General features: G+C 56.8%; 2 protein-coding genes across 11 annotated transcripts in view; one reads left to right on the top strand and one right to left on the bottom strand.

Moving 5' to 3' along the window:
- Positions 1-16: 16 nt before the first annotated feature.
- Positions 17-7,867, top strand: NIT1 (nitrilase 1). Of its 2 annotated transcripts, none has more exons than XM_039512396.1 (7): positions 17-148; positions 2,110-2,214; positions 2,464-2,739; positions 3,647-3,750; positions 5,519-5,652; positions 7,043-7,168; positions 7,486-7,867. In XM_039512396.1, coding segments are annotated over exons 1-7 (1,026 nt in total). In that variant the 5' UTR covers positions 17-146; the 3' UTR covers positions 7,765-7,867. The 2 variants fall into 2 exon arrangements, with proteins under 2 accessions (XP_039368330.1, XP_039368331.1); XM_039512397.1 differs by lacking the exon at positions 17-148 and adding an exon at positions 906-1,044.
- A 2,030-nt stretch (positions 7,868-9,897) lies between these two features.
- The window catches only part of DEDD (death effector domain containing), a 39,782-nt gene continuing 32,403 nt past the window's right edge, over positions 9,898-17,276 (bottom strand). For 8 of the 9 annotated variants that reach the window (XM_039512392.1, XM_039512394.1, XM_039512389.1 and 5 more), the window contains 2 exons: positions 16,500-16,646; positions 9,898-12,949 (listed from right to left, as the gene is read on the bottom strand). In XM_039512392.1, the coding sequence (XP_039368326.1) occupies positions 12,573-12,949; positions 16,500-16,646 (524 nt within the window). In that variant the 3' untranslated portion in view covers positions 9,898-12,572. Of the gene's footprint in view, positions 12,950-15,924; positions 16,013-16,499; positions 16,647-17,276 lie in introns of all 9 variants that reach the window. The other variant, XM_039512388.1, reaches the window with a different exon arrangement.

Below are 17,276 nucleotides of genomic sequence, written 5' to 3'. Positions count from 1 at the left end.
TCGCTTGGACCTTGCTCCGGTCTCCGCCCCCCGCAGGCTTCCGGCGGCGTCGGTCCGGGGGAGCCAGGAGCGGCCTCGCCCACCCGCCGGCTACTCTGGGGGCTGGGCCTGAGGAGCCGGGTCGCCCCGTCCCCGCGGCCTGCTCCATGTAACGGCCCCGCTCGCTGGGGGGGCGGTTACCCTGGGGGCTGGGGCCGGGCAGGCAGCGCAGGGGGCGGGGCGGTGGGGGGTTACCCTGGGGCTGGGGCCTGGGGCCTGGCAGGCAGCGCAGGCGGGGGGTTACCCTGGGGCCTGGCAGGCAGCGCAGGCGGGGTTACCCTGGGGCCTGGCAGGCAGCGCAGGCGGGGGGGGGGGTTACCCTGGGGGCTGGGGCCTGGCAGGCAGCGCAGGCGGGGGGGGGGGGTTACCCTGGGGCCGGGCCGGGGGCGGGGGGGTTACCCGGGGGCCTGGCAGGCGGTGCAGGCGGGGTCGGCCAGTGGGGGGTGCTGCCCTGGGGGGGGCGTCGCGGGGGGGTGCGGGGCACGAGGCGATAGGGCGGGGCTGGCCCAAGAGCCCCTGGTGCGGGGCGGCCTCTGCTCCCGCTGCTTTTGTCTGTCCGGTGCGGCCCATTTCCTTGGCAGTCAGCAGAGGGTCTGATCTCGCCATTGCATTTCTGTCCATCCAGAGACCAAGATTTCAGTGCAACAAAATATTGGGTCTGGGTTTTTCCATTACAAACTCCGCTCCCGTCCAGGCCGGCGGCCCCTGGGATAACTGCAGACCTGGCGTCAGTCCCCAGAGCCCCACAGGCCAGAGTTGAAAGGGGAAGGGACTTTGCGTCAAACTGTTTAAAGCTCAGATTTGTGTTGATGCCATTTTGACTTCAACAGCAAATGCACATCTTGGCTAACGGAAGCCTTTCTTAACGATACAACACCCCTGCCCTTCGATTAAGTTGTTCGAGGTTTCTGCTCTCCGTAGATTCTTATGCCGTCATGCTCGTCGCCGGCGTAGGAGCACCTTCCGGTCATGCATTAAGCAATTGCCGGGCATCTGGCATGCATGGTTTGTTCTCTTACCCTCTCCCTTGGAGAATTAGTGTGTGCAGTGGATGGTTTTGCTTTGGTAAGGTTTGCTGTTATGGTTGGAGGCAGGTTGTTGGGGGTATTTTCACATGCACGTTGAGAAGACAAGCTCAAAGTTCACTGAGCCCTCCCATAGCTCCTTCAACCAACCCTGGGGCGAGGAGGCCAGACTTGACCTTCCTGCTGAGATAAACCACTGAACAGCAAGAAACTGGTTTCTTGTCTCTGGCTGCCTGAGCCACCTTCTTGGGGCCACGTTTCTAGGATGGTCAGTCCAGGAAGCCTCTCGGGTCAGATGTTCAGGGGAAGTGGCTGCAAAAGGGACATGAATCTGGATGAAAGAGTATTGATGTTTGTTGGCACAGGTAGTTTGGAAAGCTTCTCGAGGACTGTGCCAAGCTGTGATACTGAGTGCCGGGCTGGTGTGTTGTGGTACGGTTGTTCAGGAGCATAGAATCATAGAATCTCAGGGTTGGAAGGGACCTCAGGAGGTATCTAGTCCAACCCCCTGCTCAAAGCAGGACCAATCTCCAACTAAATCAAGCATTTGGGCTGGCCAGGCTGGTGTGTTGTGATAGGGGTGTTTGTGAGCACTAGGCTGGCTGTGTTCGTTTGTTACGGTAGGGTTGCTCCTGAGCACCACGCTGTGGTGTTATGGTAGGGTTGTTATTGAGCACTGGGATGGTTTGTTGTTGTAGGGTTGTTCCTGAACACCAGGCTGGTTTGTTATGGTAGGATAGTTCATGAGCGCTGGGCTGGCTGTGCTCATTTGTTGTGGTAGGGTTATTCCTGAGCTCTGTGCTGGTGTGTTGTGGTAGGGTTCTTCCCATTTCCCATTATTATTATTATTTATTATTATTTTCTATTGAGAAGGGAGACACTGATCTTCTTTTAAATCATTTCTCCCCCGCCCTCACCTCCACCCATCACCCCGGGCCCCCATCAGCAGGCAGCATCAGGTCTCCAAGGAGAGGGGTTAGTCTGGGCCTCTTGGTGCAGCGGTTAAACAGAATCATTAACCCCACTTTTCCTGTGCATCCCCCAGGCTGAGAGCAGTGATCCAGACCCCCCTGTGCCCGCTGCACCGTGCCTTTCGCCAGGCTCCCGGGAGACAGCTGCGAAGGATCCCATCCTGCCCAGCCAGCCGCAGGTACGATGGGCATGGTTGTGGGGAGTTGGGCACCTGGGGAGAGTTGGAGGAAGCTGATCCCCAATTCTCTAAGGCCTTTGCATAGGCGTCCTGTCCAAGGCCATCTCTGGGAGGACCCTTTACACTCCTGTCCAGCAACACGGCATCTCCACCGGGGCCATAGAGAGCTGGGCTGGCTCTGGGCTGGCTCAGCCATCTGCCCCTCCCCTGATCAGTCCGTTCCACTCTCCTCTTGTTTCTGGCCCCCAGCGCTGCCCTGCTGTCCTGTGCCCCTTGGCAGCCTGGCATCATGGCTGCCACTGCGCTGAAGCCCCTCATCGCCGTGTGCCAGCTCACCTCCACGCCCGACAAGGAGCAGAACTTCGCCAGCTGCTCACAGCTCATCCAGGAGGCAGCGCAGCGTGGCGCCTGTGTCGTCTTCCTCCCCGAGGCCTTCGACTTCATCGGCAGCAACACGCAAGAGACCCTGAGCCTGGCCGAGAACCTGGAGGGGGCCCAGATTCAGCGCTACGCCGGCCTGGCCAGGTACGGCTCTGTACGACGGAAGAGTAGCACAGGCGGCACTGAGAGATCCCTTTCAGGGCCAGGGCAGGATTGGGCCCACTCACTTAGCCCGGCCTTGTTCAAATGGCCTGTGTGATGGGGCTCTCGCCCCATCCCTGGGGAGCTGCCCCACGGCTGTACTCTGCTTTCCAGCCAAACGGTGATCCAGCTTCGTTTTGCCCTGTTCTCACTATTTCACCCCCGTGTACCGCCCTGTCTATCCCTGGTCTGGCTGGAACTTGCTCCCCTTGCTTTGAAGCTTCCCCCATTGTCACTGCCGATTGTTCCTGAACACCCTTCACTCTGTCATTATCGCTCTGGAAGCAAGGGACTCGGTGTGGGAGCTGGCAGGAATGATCTACCCTGGGTGGTGCCAGATCTCTGAACGGTCAGACCCTCAAGGGGGAGAGGTTGGACGTGACCAGAACCCCGTCGGGAAGGGCCCTAGCGGAGCCGATGGGGCAGGGGAGGAGGAGAAGCAGCAAAGCGAAGCTGGTTAGGGTTCACCGCAGGCCTCCCAGCCTCGACAGCGTCTCTCTGAATGGCAGCGTGTACCACAGCTGCTCTCGTCGGGACAGGCTGTGGAGCCCGTCTGCTCTGGCTGCCGGTTCGGGCACTGTCCCCATCTGGGACTCAGTCCTGTTCCTGTTGGACAGACGTGGCTGGCAGTAGCCGGCAGATGGGCCGAGTGCTGAGTGAGCCGTGGACCCCGCGCTATCCTCTGGCGGGGCCTTGGCAGGGCGGGAGGGCAGCTTGCCCTGGGCTGCAGCCGCTCTGGGGGTTGAGGCTGTTAGGCTCCAGAGTCACTGCTTGGGCACGCGGGGGGCAGGGAGGGTCCAGGGAGGGCTCCAAGCTCCGTGTGTAACACGGGTGCATCTGTGCCTGGCAGGGAGTGCGGCGTGTGGCTGTCTCTGGGCGGCTTCCACGAGAGAGGCGAGGACTGGGCCAGCACCCGGAGGATTTATAACTGCCACCTGCTCCTGGACCCCACAGGTGAGAGCGTCGGGCGCCGCGCCAGCCCCTCCCTGCAGGGAGATCTCCTGGCACTGCCCTTTGTGCCCACTGGCCTGGCTCCGAGCCCCTGCAGTTGTGGGATAACCGATGGATGTGAAGGGGTCACTGCTGTCTGCCTGTTGTCGCCGTGCCTGGTGTGGGTCACAGCTGAGAGGGCCAATCTCAGGTCAGACTAGGCGGACGCTCCCACACTCAGGGTATAGTCTAGAATTAGATTTAACCAGAGCTGCAACAAATGTGTGTTCCTGGATCGCCGTAGGTTTCAGAGCAGCAGCCGTGTTAGTCTGTATCAGCAAAAAACCGAGGAGTCCTTGTGGCACTTTAGAGACTAACAAATTTATTTGGGCATAAGCTTTTGTGGGCTAAAACCCACTTCATGGGATGCATGCAGTTCTCTATGTATATATCTCTTCCTACTGTGTTTTCCACTGCATGCATCCGATGAAGGGGATTTTAGCCCACGAAAGCTTATGCCCAAACACATTTGTTAGTCTCTAAGGTGCCACAAGGACTTCTTGTTTTTTGCGGGGTTTTTTTGGCTTCCCATACTAGCTTAACCCAGAGCCGCAGACAGTCCCTGTAGACATTCCAGCCTATATCATCACCCTGGCAGACTAGACTTCTGTGAGGAAAGGTTATTAAAACAGATCAGTGGATGCTCAGGACCTTAAATCAAAGACAACACTGCAGCCAATCCTTTAGTAAACTAACTAAAGATTGATGAACTAAGAAAAAGGAATGAGGGTTATTAAAAGGCCAGAACAAATAAAAGTTGGATCAAACTCCGTTGTCCAAAATGAGAGCAGGATGTTAAATCTGCTAGTTGTCTCTAAGTCTCCCTGGGTTGGCCAAATAGTTTTGGGGACCTCAGTCCATTTATTTGAAATTTCCCCAGTTAGAATTCACCAGTCCTGAGATGAGGTAGGAAAGAGGTGGTGAGGGGCCGTTGGTCTCCCTCTTTATATCTTGAGCCATTTTGCTGGAAAAATCCTGGCTGTGTCATGGGTCAGACAGTTCCATGGCATACGTGCTTTGCCATCTGTCCTGGATGTGAACTACAAATTTTGCTGGCACCGCCTATGCACATGCAGTCTGAGGGGGCTTTGTGGCAACATGCAGAGGCCCCTATTTACAGTTCTTTTGTTATACCTGAAGAGCCAGCCTGTGGGCGTTTCCCAGATATACAACATGTTTGAGTTACAAATAATATACCAGAATTTCATAACTCCACACACAGTGTCAATACACACATTATAACAGGATAATAATACTCAGCGGCTTACAACTTTTCCCGTGATCCCTCACAATACATACTTTGAACAAGATTTATCACACTTTTGTAAAAGTGGTGACCACATTAGTGTAGACTGTCACCTTTCCCTTTAGACAGCATCACACACATGCTGGCAGCTCGGGGCCAGGGCATGAACCGGATCCCTGATTCATCTAGGCTGGGAAGAAGGAGGCAATGTGGGAGTCAGGACTCCTGGGTTTTATCCCCAGCTCTGTCCTTTGCTGGGGACGTCCCTTCCCCTTGCCTCCAATGGGGACAATGCTGCTGACCCACCTCCTAGAGGCTGTGGGGAGGAGTCAGTGGTGGGGTTGCAAAGCAATGGAGATCTCACCTGGCCAGCGCTGCAGAGCATGGGATGTTGGCCGTTTCCCCTGACCCCCCTTCTCCTAGTGATTCTCCAGAGGTAGGGGAATGCCCATGCTGCCTGCAGTTTCCTCTCCCCCTCATCCCCAGGGCACATCGTGGCCACGTACAGGAAGACCCACCTCTGCGACGTGGAGCTGGAAGGGCGAGTGTCTATGAAGGAGAGCAAGTTCACCAACCCCGGGCCTGAGATTGTGCCCCCTGTCAGCACCCCTGCTGGGAAGGTAGGAGCCCGGGTGCGGCAGGGAGGGGGTGCTGGACAGGGTGAGCCAAGATCCGAGACTCTCAGGCTGTCAATCTAGAGCGACGGCACCGACAGCGGGGGTGACTCTGGACTTAGCTGAGAACAGAGCTGGGCCCCTGCAGGGCTCCTGCAGCCACTGAGCCTGAGCCCTTATGGCAGCAGCTCCCATGGCTGCCGAGACAGAGCCCTCAGCATCTCCCGTTCCTCTGGGCTGGGCTGGAGACGGGTTTCCCCTGTGGCGAGTATTTTTGAGAATTCAGAAACGTTTCCATGGGGAGTTGAGGCCTGGCTGGGTCATTGCTCAGGGCCCTGGGCCACTGTTCCCCCCCCTGGCTTTGAACTCTCATTTTCCATGGAAGTGCTATTGCAAACTGAGGCTGGAGGAGCCCCAGGCCCAACCGGGAGCCCCAGTAACCTGTGCTGGCTTCCTTGATTCCCTGCCACAGCCGGGGGGAGGGAAGGCAGGCATCTCACTGGGCTGAATATTTGGCTGGCATCACCATATTTGGTACAGGTAACTGCTTCCAGATGCAGTGGTGGTGTCAGGACCAGTTCCCTGATTTCACTAACGCATGACAGACCACGGGGGCAGCATGCCCAACCCCTCCCCCAACAGTGACCATGACACACCCTGGTGTGCAGTGTGGCTTTATGCCTGACCCCCAGTAACCCCTGGAGCATGAGGACCGACGGCCCACGTCATTCTGATTCCTGCTAGTGTCCGTGTAGGTGCCATCCTGGCTCCCATCTCCTGACTGATCCCTGCCAATGTCTGCTGCAGTGAAATCCTGCAGCAGTGAGTTCTGTGGGTCATCTAGAAGGTACATTCTTGCAGCTTTCCATGGGTGGCCTGTACAATGCATCTAGCGCCCCTGGGTGTTTGGGCACAGGGTAAATGGGAGCCCAGTTGGCCTCTCCAGTGAAATAGCCCCAGTCCCTTGGCTCTCTCCTCCCATGGTTCCCTGTCCTCCCTGTGCCAGGCCTTCCTTGCAACGAGGTGGCCCAGGCTGAATGTGCTGATTGATGAGTAGAGCACGTAGTGGCCTCTGGGTTTCCATCGATGCTGTTACACACTGAGGTGATATACATCATGGAGCTGCCCCGAATCCCTCTCCCGAGAGGGCCGAAGCAGTGACCCTAGGGGTGAGGGGGAGGAGGATGGGGGCTGGGGAGCAGCAGGCACAATCAGGCCCTCGGATCCCCTCACTCTGGTGGCAGCTGTTGTGTAGACAGGGCCGGAGCTGCCCTGGGGGTGAGTTCTGGAGCCTAGGGCACATGCAGCACTTGCTTGGTTGAGGCCCATCCCTAGCAGCACCCATGGGGATCTCTGTGTCATTCGCCCGCTCAGAGAACCTCTCTTCCTCCTCCAGGTCGGCCTCGCCATCTGCTATGACCTGCGTTTCCCAGAAATCTCTCTGGCGCTAACCCAGGAGGGGGCAGAGATTCTCACCTACCCATCAGCCTTCACGGTGACCACAGGCTCCGCCCACTGGGAGGTGAGTCCAGCTGTGACTACTTGTGTTGTAGTGACACGGGCAGTGCAGAGCCTGTGTGTGTGAGACCATGGTGCACTCTAGTGGGTGTGCAGACGTGTGTGCACACAGCCATTAGAACAGCTCCTGACCATTAGAAGTGTCAGGCAACGCTTCCAGCCGAGACTGAGCTGAGACCCGCTGATGGGATGATCTGGGGGAAGCCTGGGCTCAGAGCCTCCTGCCAACAGCCCAGGAGCTGGCCAGGGGGTTGGCTGGGTTGGAGCTTGGCGGGGAGCGTCCGTGGTGAGCAGCCCTGCCCCTTTGTCCACCCCGCTCAGGTGCTGCTGCGAGCCCGCGCCATCGAGACCCAGTGCTACGTGGTGGCAGCAGCTCAGACCGGGAAGAACCACGAGCGCCGCACCTCCTACGGCCACGCCATGGTGGTGGACCCCTGGGGCTCCGTGATCGCCCAGTGCCAGGAGGGGCCAGGCCTGTGCTACGCGGAGATCGACCTGGGCTACCTGCGCCGCATCCGCCAGGAGATGCCAATCTGCACCCACCGGCGGGCTGATCTGTACGGCAGGGTCACTGTGCTGAAGAAACCCCTGCCTCCCTGAGGGGCTGCCCCCCCAGGAAAATCCGCCACTGCCAATCAAGCCCTGCAATGCTCCATGATCAGGCAGCAGAGCAGGGAGCAGAGACCCCTCCTGGTATCACCCCTCCACCGACCCAGTGATCAGTCACTGATTCATTTAGCAAGGGGACGAATGGCCGAGATGGCCAGAGGCCTCTCCCAGTGTATGCTGGGCAGAGGCGCCCTCTAGGGGACAACATGGAACTGCAGCACAATTCCTGCTCCAGCTGATGCTGCCTTGTCAGGCCCTAACGAAAACTGAGCATTTCCCAGAGGTGACGGGAGCAGCTCCAGCCAAGCCTCCAGCTTCTCCAGGCAGCTGTGACCGTCGGCCCCCAGGCAGCAGCCACCCCATGGGAGGAGCATTGGCAGTGGGCTCCAGCGGCAGAGCGAAGAAGTGGAACTGAGGCGGCTGCTGGTAAAACCCCAACTCAGTGGAGAGGTTCCCGAGGAGGCTGGGGCTGAGCAAGGGATGCACGGCTGAGCTGCTGTCGCAGATCAGGTCCCCTCTCGGCAAACGCTCGAGCTGCACCAGCTCCTGAGGCGTCCTGCTTGCTGCCCTTAGCACTACTTCCCTGCCCTAAGACTGGCCTGTGGGCTCTTCCTGCCACTCTGCTTGGGGGGAGAGGGGCCAGTGCTCTCCACCCTGGGTGGTTCCCCTGTCATTTATAACTAGGTAGGAAGTTCTAAGAGTGTGTGGAGTCCCTGCTATTTCTGAGCACTTAGGGTGGGCCTGATTCCCTCCTTGGGCCTCGGCAAGGGATGGATGGGCCTGGGCTACTTCACCGTTAGGGCCCAGGGGGTCCTGGAGCAGGGAGGTGCACCCTAGTTATAGCCCCTACAACACTGCTGAGACCTTCCTCCCCCCACATTTCGCTGTCTGTCCTGTGACACTCACATGCGCCAAGATTTTTAGGTGAAAAGCTCCATGTTAGCATGAGACCCAGGCGGCTGGTGAAAGGACAAATGACAGTAACTGAAGTCACAGGCAGCCCAGAGGGCTGAAAATGGGCCACAACCCTGGGGTGAAGCAAGAGAACTGGATCATCTTCCCCCTGTACCTCTCTCCCCCAGGCTCAGTATCCCCTGCCTGCCATTATCTCCCCTCTGCAGGCAGCCAGCGCCTCCCTAGCCCTGCCCCAGTGCTTCCTGGGGGCTCTGCCTTGCACCTAAGCTACTGTCCCTTGTGTGTCACTTTCTCCTCCAATCCCACTGGCCCTATGGGGAGCAAGGCCCAAGAGTTTAGGAGGAAACACGTTCCCTGTCTCTCAAGGGGTTAGAGCGGAAATCCTGGCTTATCTTCCCAGCTTGTAATGACTTCCCCGGCCTCCTCCACATTCCCACCAGGGAGCCTGGCTGTTCAGGCAGGTGCACCCAGAGTGACACCTTCAGGATGATACTTTTGCTGTGGCCCTCGGGTTTACATCTAGAAACCAGGGCCAAGGCTGGATTTCTTCCTAGGAAGAGCATGAGGGTTCAGTCAAGTCATAACAGAGAATTGTGAGTTGGGGGAGGGAAGAGGGTCCAGCCCTAACCTGGCTGGGTGCATTAGCTGAGCCAGTGCAATTAATCAAGGCCCCACTTCCATCACCTACAGGCTGATCTAACTCCAGTGAGGCAGTTCATGCCTGTTGGAGCTAGTGGTTAAGGCCAGCTGCAGACTCCGGCAGACATTGCTAGATGGTTCTGGCGCTGAATTCAGCAGGGCATTCTCTAGCCATGCAACCCACAGGGCCCCTGCTACTCATGGCTCCTTTTCCCCAGCCCAGCATCTTTAATTGAAGTGCAGCTATGACACAATAATGAGGATTGCACCTTTGCCAAACCAAAGAGGGGGAACAGCAGCCCCACAGTGAGGGCAGCCAAGCACCCCATGGCCCAGCAGCAGCACGCCAGGTTAACGTCGCTCTGGGGCTTAGTTGGGATCTGAGAAAGTAGATAAACGTTACGCTGCCCAGGCAGATGTGCTTCTGCAGGGCTCACAGTCACCTGGAAGGAAATGGAAAACCAGAGGCCAGATGAGACACTTCAGAACAAAACAGCCCCAACAGCTGGAAGGGAACAGAAGTGACCAAGCAGCAGCAGGTCCGTCTGGCCGAGCAGTAAGGAAGCAGACGAGATGCAGTAGATGTTTATTTCAAGAAAACTGAAAGCTACACGGGGATTATGACTGTTATATTGGAAGTTTAAAAAATACAGAAGAGTCACAGAAATTACACAGTTTGTGCCAGAATTGTCCTTAAACAGGGAGGTGTGTGCGGGGAGGGGGGTCTACACGCTCTCAGCTGAGAAAACCTGTGGATAGAAAATGCATCAACACACACCAAACAATCCCATTGAGGCATGAGGGTTGCAGCCCGCAGGGCTATCACATGCCATCTTCATTGGAGAGGGACTTGGTAAGCACAACACCCTCTTTCTTATCCCTCTGCCCATGCCTGGGTAGGGAGGCAGCCAGCCATAAACATTCCTCCACCCCAGGTGCACTGATCTGGCTTCCAACCGTCTTTCAAGGCACAGATCCCCAAGAGTACTGAGGTGCGTCTCTCCCCTTGGGAGTTGGGCACCTACATACCTTTGAAGATCTGGGCTGAAAACATCCTGCAGCTCAGCAGAGATTTGGGAGGGTGGGAAGAAGAAAATCAAATCCAGAAAAATAACCCTCCGACCCATTTGTTCTCCCTTAACTGTGTGGAATTCTGTGGAGCTGCTTTAGGTTTGAGGCTCCTAAATCCTTGGGTGTTTACTTGAGTTACCAGGAAAAGAACTGGGGAGGAAGAGAATTTTCCAATTAAAATGCACTCCTTGCCCCTGGAAGATTGGTACTCAGAGTGCCCATTTCATTGACAAGCCCAGTCAGCCTCCAGCTGCCAGGTCTGGCCTCAGGCCCAATGGGTCCCTGACATGTTACAAAGTGGCCGTGTCTGTCCTGGCACCAAGTTCTGGGCTCAACAGGAGAGGGGGAGAGGAGGGAACAAGCCCTGTTACCAAAAGGTAACAAATGTCATCCCAAAATTTAAAATATGCAGCTAAGCCAGCCACCGGCCCAGCCCACTCAGTGGCCTCTGGTGTCCTGCGTGCAGTGGGGGGAGGCGCTCGGACCACAGTCTCTAGCGTGTTATTGCTTTATCCAGCTCAGTCCCCACGCTGGGCGAGGGGTCTCTCTCAGCTGTGGGATCACAAGGGAGGGGTAGGCAGAGGGCCAGTTCTGAGACTGTTTGTATTACAGCAGCCCTGAGGTGCCAGGCGTTTTGCAAACGAACAGCTTGCTGGCCCCAGGCTGTAACTAGACAGGCCTAATGCAGGACAGCACCTCCTACTGGCGCCTGCTGGGAGCAGCTCCTTCCTCCTGGGATGGCCAGTGCCAGCGCCAGAGACAGACAGACAAGACCCAGCGCCAAGGAGCTGACCGGGAGCAAACCAGCAGTACCACCCTGAGTGGCCCGACTGGATTTTTCCCCACCTCTAGGTTCCCTGCAGGAGCCTGTACAGCTGGGCAGGGGGAACAAATTCAACTCACAACCCTTCCGTTATGGGACAGGATCAGATAGGAGCCACCTTCTTCCCACCTGGGAATGGGCCCTGTGTCAAAGTGTTACTCTGCAACCTGCTCCCCTGCATCCCTCCCCCGCTGCACAGCCCAGGGGACGCAGCCAACCCCACCGCACCGCCGCTGGGCCTGGCCTTGTAGTAGCAAGAGGGAGATGTTGGAGCATCACCTGAGACACTCCCCACCCCAGGCCCTGCTGCCGTGACACTGCCCCTGAACATCCCAAAAGCCCGGCCCTGCCCACCTGCCTCCCCACCCTGCAGGTAAAGAGAGTGGGGATGCCCATCGCAATGTGCAGAACTCTCCTGCTGGGCCTACAAGCATCTCACAGTTCTGGGGGGAGCGCAGGAGTGGCTGGACCAGCTCTATGCATCAGAGCGGCAGGGAGCCCCTTGTTCCTCTCTGGGGTCAGAGGCCTGGCAGGGATTGTTGGGAAGGGGATAACAAAGGCCTGCAGGCTGGGAGCTGGGAACACTGACCCCACCATTAGCTCAGCACAGGCTCCGTTGGTGCAGCTGTTACCCCTGAAACAAGCCCGCCTGGCCTAGAGCAGACGATGCCACAGGGCCGCACCAGCATCACTTAGCTCAGCCTCCCTCCCGGCATCCCACGCTGGCTAAGCGCAGACCCGGCCAGCTCAGAGCCACCCGAGTGCTACGTGGACTGGTGGAAACGGGCTCCCATCAATGGAAGGCCAATGCCACAGGCCCCCCACCCCCGCATGCTGTTCACTCCACACGCATACAGCTCCCGCTGCGCTCGCTCATTTTTATTAAAGTGAATAATCAAGAGCCCCATCTCCCCGGCCCCCCTCCGCCCCGCATCCCCCCCACGCACAGGCCCTGGCGCCACAAGACCGTCTAAAAGAAAAACCAGCCCAAGGGAAGCCGGGGCAGAGGGGGGACAAGACAGGACAGAACGCGGGAGCACCCAGCACTCCTGCTGGCAGCTCTCCCTTCCTACCGCTGGGCGGTTCGGCGTCCTCCGGCCAGGCTCCCGGAGCAGAGCGGGACTTGCTCTCTGGGATGCCCCAGGTCTCATGGGCTCTTGGCCAGGCTGGGGCCACCAGAGAGCTGGTTAAGTGGCAGCACAGCCCTCCCGCCGCTCAGGCAGGTCCTACAGTTACACACGCTCGGCAGGAGGTTGCTGGGGGGTCGGTGGGTTTTTAATGATTTTTCCTTTTTAAAAAAAACGAAACGATTGGCTCCCAAATTGCAGCCAAGGCCAAGCCCGGGGGAGGGTCAAGGGGCCGTGTGCAGCATCAAGTTCCGCAGGAGTTTCTGGCGCCCAACCTCATAATCCTCCTCGTCCACGTTGACCAGCAGCTTGATGGCCTCGTGGCCCACGGCTTGCTTGAGCGAGTCCGTGATGAAGACGCCCTTGAGGGCCTCCAGCAACGAGCCGTTTATGTAGTCGCGCCAGAAGGCGTCGAGGTAGGTGAGCTCTGAGAATTTTATGTCACAGATGATAGAGCCCAGGTCCCGGGATTTTAAGATGGTGTTGGCCTGGTTGAAGCGCTCGAACTGCCGCTCCAGGGGATCCTGCTTGTTGGAGAAGACGTTGCCCTGGAGCGCCGTCTCGTGCTGGCAGTACTCGGCTCGGACTCGCAGGCGGATGTCTGGGGGTGGAAGGCAGGGCAGGACATTAGCGAGTTCACTGCAACCCCCCCCCCGCCTGAGGAGCCCAGCGCTCCACGCCCTGGGGAAGGAGTAGCTGCCCCGTCCAGATGGCACAGAGGGTAGGAATGTAACCCAGGCCAGAGCCAGCAGTGGAGCTCAGACTGGAACCCAAGAGTGGCCACTAGCCCCCAGCTCACTGCTCCTTCCCCACTTCACCATATGCGTCACCAAGCATCGGCTGTGGAGAGGTGGCTCTGGTGGTGGGACCGCAGGTCCTGGCTATTGGACCCAGCCTTGCCTCTCCCGTGTGCCTAGAAGTCATGGCAACCAGCCCCAAAACCAAGAGCCAATGAACAGTCACAAATATCAGCGACAGCTGGTCTGTTTCCAGCTGACAGGGCAGTGCCTTGTGCCTGGCCCTACGCACCCCTACAGCAGGAGCTGCTGGACGAGCCCTTCTCTGTGGGCGCCTAACTGGGCACTGAGCTTTTCCCGAAAACCCGGCCCAGAGTGCCCAGATTCCCAGCTCAGTATCAGCACCCAGCGCTGCAGAGACGCCAGCCTGTCTCCTCCAAAGCCCAACCCCCTTCTGCCTATTTGCATCAGCTGCGCAGTGCCCCACCGTCACGGGTGTACGCATGCCCACGCCGATTCCCACGGACAGACCGGGTCAGCGTGGCTGCCAGCTCTGAGCTCGAGGCGCTGTCTGACTGATCACGAGCGCACTGAGTGGACCTTGCTGTAGTCGAGTGCCAGGAGCTTTTCCTCCATGGCAGGCACCATGGCCAGTTTTTTCTTGTGAATTAAAACATGGGCCCAACTCTGATGGCGGCTACTGCCCTCCACTCCCAGCTCCTGTTGGACGTACGGAGAAGGCTGCTGGGGGGAAGCAAGGGGGCTGGGCCAGCTGTAACCGCTCTCAGAACCAGGCAGTGCAGTCTCGGGCGAGACAGGCACATGGCTGGGAATAGGCTGCCTCAGTCTGGCTAATGGAGCCATGTGGCTGGTGAAGCCGGGTGGCAGCGGGAGGAGGGATGGGGGTCTCTGCCTGCTCCATGTGCTGCAGAAACACAGTCACCCCTTGCCAGAGGCCAGGCCTCTGGGCTGCTCTTGGCTTTGCAGGTAGCAGTGGTGGCTCAAAACAGGTTTATCTGTGGGTGGCTAAGAGGCCACGGTCTTTCCCTGCAGACACACTCCTCACCCATCAATACCTCCAGGCGGGACTATCCCAATAAGCTCCCATCTAGCGGCACCTGCTGGCAGGAGCACATTCTCCTGTACCAGTCCCAAGCAGTGTGGGACCCACTGGCCTAGGGAGCACTTCTCCTCCAGGCAGTGCTAATGGCTGCGAACAGCAGAGGTCATTCTGCTCACGGTCCCTAGACTGGTGATCATGCTCAAAGGGTGGAGGCAGCAGAGGGTCCCCGGCTGGGGAACCAGCTCCTTTGGGCAGCCTGCCCACCAGTGCCTTCAGAGCCCAGGCTGGGCTCACTGCTGGGAGGTGGGTTTGGATGGGACAGGTGGGAGGTGCTATTGGTGCTGCCTCACAAGGGCCGTTTAAAGTCACGTACCCAGATGCCACAGCACCAGGGAACTGGAAGTCCTGACCAATCGATCAATCTCACTCATGGCAGAAGCTAGCGCTCTGCACAGGCAATAGAGGAGAAGGCCGTTCAGGGTCATCCAGAGGGGATCAAAGCACCTCACTTTCAATGGGAAAGTTTGGAATTAAGTCCTGCTGTCACAATCGAAGGCAGCCTTTCCTGGCCCCTCGTGAAGAGCTGAAGCGACAGAGCTCGCGGCCAGGAGCCCCTCCCAACTCACTGATCTCCCAGGAGACTGTCATCCCCATGACGAAGCAGAGTAAAGAAGTGGGTCTACTGATGCCAAGTCTTCCAAACCTGACCATGCTGCAAGTACCCAACTCCCATCACACAACGTTTAGCACCTCAGTGAAGACCTCCACGGCTTCTCAACCCCTTGGAGAGATTCCTCCCTGAGACCAAGACTAAAAAACCCTTTGGGGGGCCAGGATTATACAAACGTTGATTTCTTGCACAGGCAGAGATTCAGCATCTCTATTATTTGTATTCCGGTAGTTTCTACAGGCACCAAGCCAGATCAGGACCCCACTGTGGGTAGGCTGGGTAAAAGGGATATAACAAGCAGAATGAAGAGTGACAGTTGGCAAGGGTCAGGTTAGTCCCAATGTATTATTTTGTTAAGATAAATAATCTAGCCCCTTTGACAGCCAGAGACTCCTAGAAACAGGGCTGGAGGGGACCTCCAAAGGGCATTTGGGCCCCCCCTGCACAATGAGGCAGGGTCAAGTCAAGGAGACCAGCCCTGTCAGGTGTTTGTCTAACCTGTTTTTAAAAATCTCCAAGGACGGGAGGTTTAAAAACCTTCACAACCTCAAGCTGCTGATCAACGTAACTGCTCCTCCTATTACGTCCAATTCCCTTAAGGTGCCTGTGACCTCAAGGGTTTGAGCTGTGAGCATCTGCCCTACGGATTCTTTCCGGTCTAGGAATTCCATTGAAATATTTAGTTTTACTAAATTAATTCATTGGACTCTCTCTTTCTCCTCCTAAACTGGCGCGTGCAGGAGTAAATAGTCTGACATTTCATTCCCTCATGTCCCCTCACCCCCACCCAAACTAGGCTGATGATCCAGCTGCGGCCACAAAAATGGGCTTGGGTTGTTTAAATCAGACTGTTGATACTTTTCTTAAATTTCTTCTAATGCAGCCTTTGGAAGATGGGTGCCAAACGATCAAATTCGAGTACAAGATCAGCCAGCCCCACCCTTCACACAAGGAGGGGAATAAAATTTAACTCACTAATCCAAAAAAACTCCCAACCCTTTCCCCCCCACCCCCCCGCAGCTACTCCCCTCTGCCCCATCAACAAAATCACAATACAAAGTTTTTGACCAGTCCCTGGTCGGGCTAGATCCCAATATGTGGCTAACCTTGTAACAGGCTGAGCCAGAACTCCGGATCTGAAGCAAAGCACAATTTTGTCAGGCTGTTCTAATGCATTTCTGCATCTTTTGGATGCTGGTGGATGAAAATACAGAAATCAAAATGCTCCAAAAATGTTTAAAGACCTCAGCAGGGTGTTCAGTTCTGCCACCAACCCCCACCCCTCAAGGAACTTAGTATTAATTTATATTATCTGCAAAGTAAAAATAATAGAACTGTTTCCAACCTGCCCCACCACTGAGCCTTTGGGTAAAGTGGGGGTGCAGAGCTTTCTGCCAGCCACGCAAGATGACTATATGAAATACAACCTGTCCCTGGAAGGAGGAAGAACGAGCTCCCAGCACCCCAGTGGTAACCCACAAACCCACCACAGCAACAGACAGGCCTAAGAACACAAGGATGGCCACAGTGGGTTCCACCTAGCCCAGTGTCCTGTCTCAGATGCTTCTGACAGTTGGAGGTTTAGGGACACCTGGATATGGGGTTGTGTCCCTGACCATCTTGGGTAATAGCCATTGACGGACCTTTCCTCCAGGAACTTAGGCTCTTCACAAGTTCTTACCACAAGTCTGTTTCTCTTTAGGATCCGGAGTCATTGACTTCCTCCTCTTATGCTGGCTACTGAGGAGGGCTCTCCCACGGCCAGGCCTCTTGGTACAGATCGGAGGTCCAGCGGAGGAGCGGCAGACCACAGGGTGATGGGGAGGCACTAATGCAGAGAAAGAGGAGTCAGGTGTTAGAAAGGCAAAAGGTAGATAGAGCCCAGGATCACATCACTTCTCCAAGGAGGAACATCACACAAAGCAAAGACAGATGAAGCCTCTCGGCTCCCATATATTCCTTCCCCAGCCACCGCAGAGCCCTTGCTGTGGGAAGTTTTGTAGGTTTCCAGTGATGGGGATTGCAGCCTCTCCTTTGGGAAACTGTTCAACATCCCATCAGCTGTTCAGTTAGCCCTGACCCCTGCAGCACCCTAGAGAATTCCTCCCCATCCTTGCTGTGCACAGCCTCTAAAGATCAGCAGATGTATGTCTCGGCCTCGCCCGGTGCTTTCACTCAATCTCCTCCTTGTCGCCCCCACCCAGCCAAACCCTCCACCCCTCCCAGAGGATTTTGCTGCTCTTCTCTTAACTCTCCCCAGTCTCTCTCCATCTTTCTGGAAACATGGCGCCAATACCCAAAGACGGTATCTCACATACAGCTGCACCCGCACCAGAGACACGGACGGTCACTTTCTTGCTTAGTGATACCTGTGCTCATGCCGCCCAAAGTTGCGCTCATCTTTTAATGTAAAATATTACAACGCGAACTCCACTCTAATTTACTGTCCGTGATCACT

Source organism: Mauremys reevesii, linkage group 24 (assembly GCF_016161935.1).
Source record: "Mauremys reevesii isolate NIE-2019 linkage group 24, ASM1616193v1, whole genome shotgun sequence".
NCBI lineage: Eukaryota > Metazoa > Chordata > Testudines > Geoemydidae > Mauremys > Mauremys reevesii.
This window is presented reverse-complemented; position numbering and strand designations above follow the sequence as displayed.

What these genes read in the sequence shown, in the direction of transcription:
- NIT1 (XM_039512396.1), top strand. An exon ending in CGCTACGCCGGCCTGGCCAG is followed by an intron (nt 2,740 to 3,646) that starts GTACGGCTCTGT and finishes TGTGCCTGGCAG; the next exon opens with GGAGTGCGGCGTGTGGCTGT. An exon ending in TCAGCACCCCTGCTGGGAAG is followed by an intron (nt 5,653 to 7,042) that starts GTAGGAGCCCGG and finishes TTCCTCCTCCAG; the next exon opens with GTCGGCCTCGCCATCTGCTA.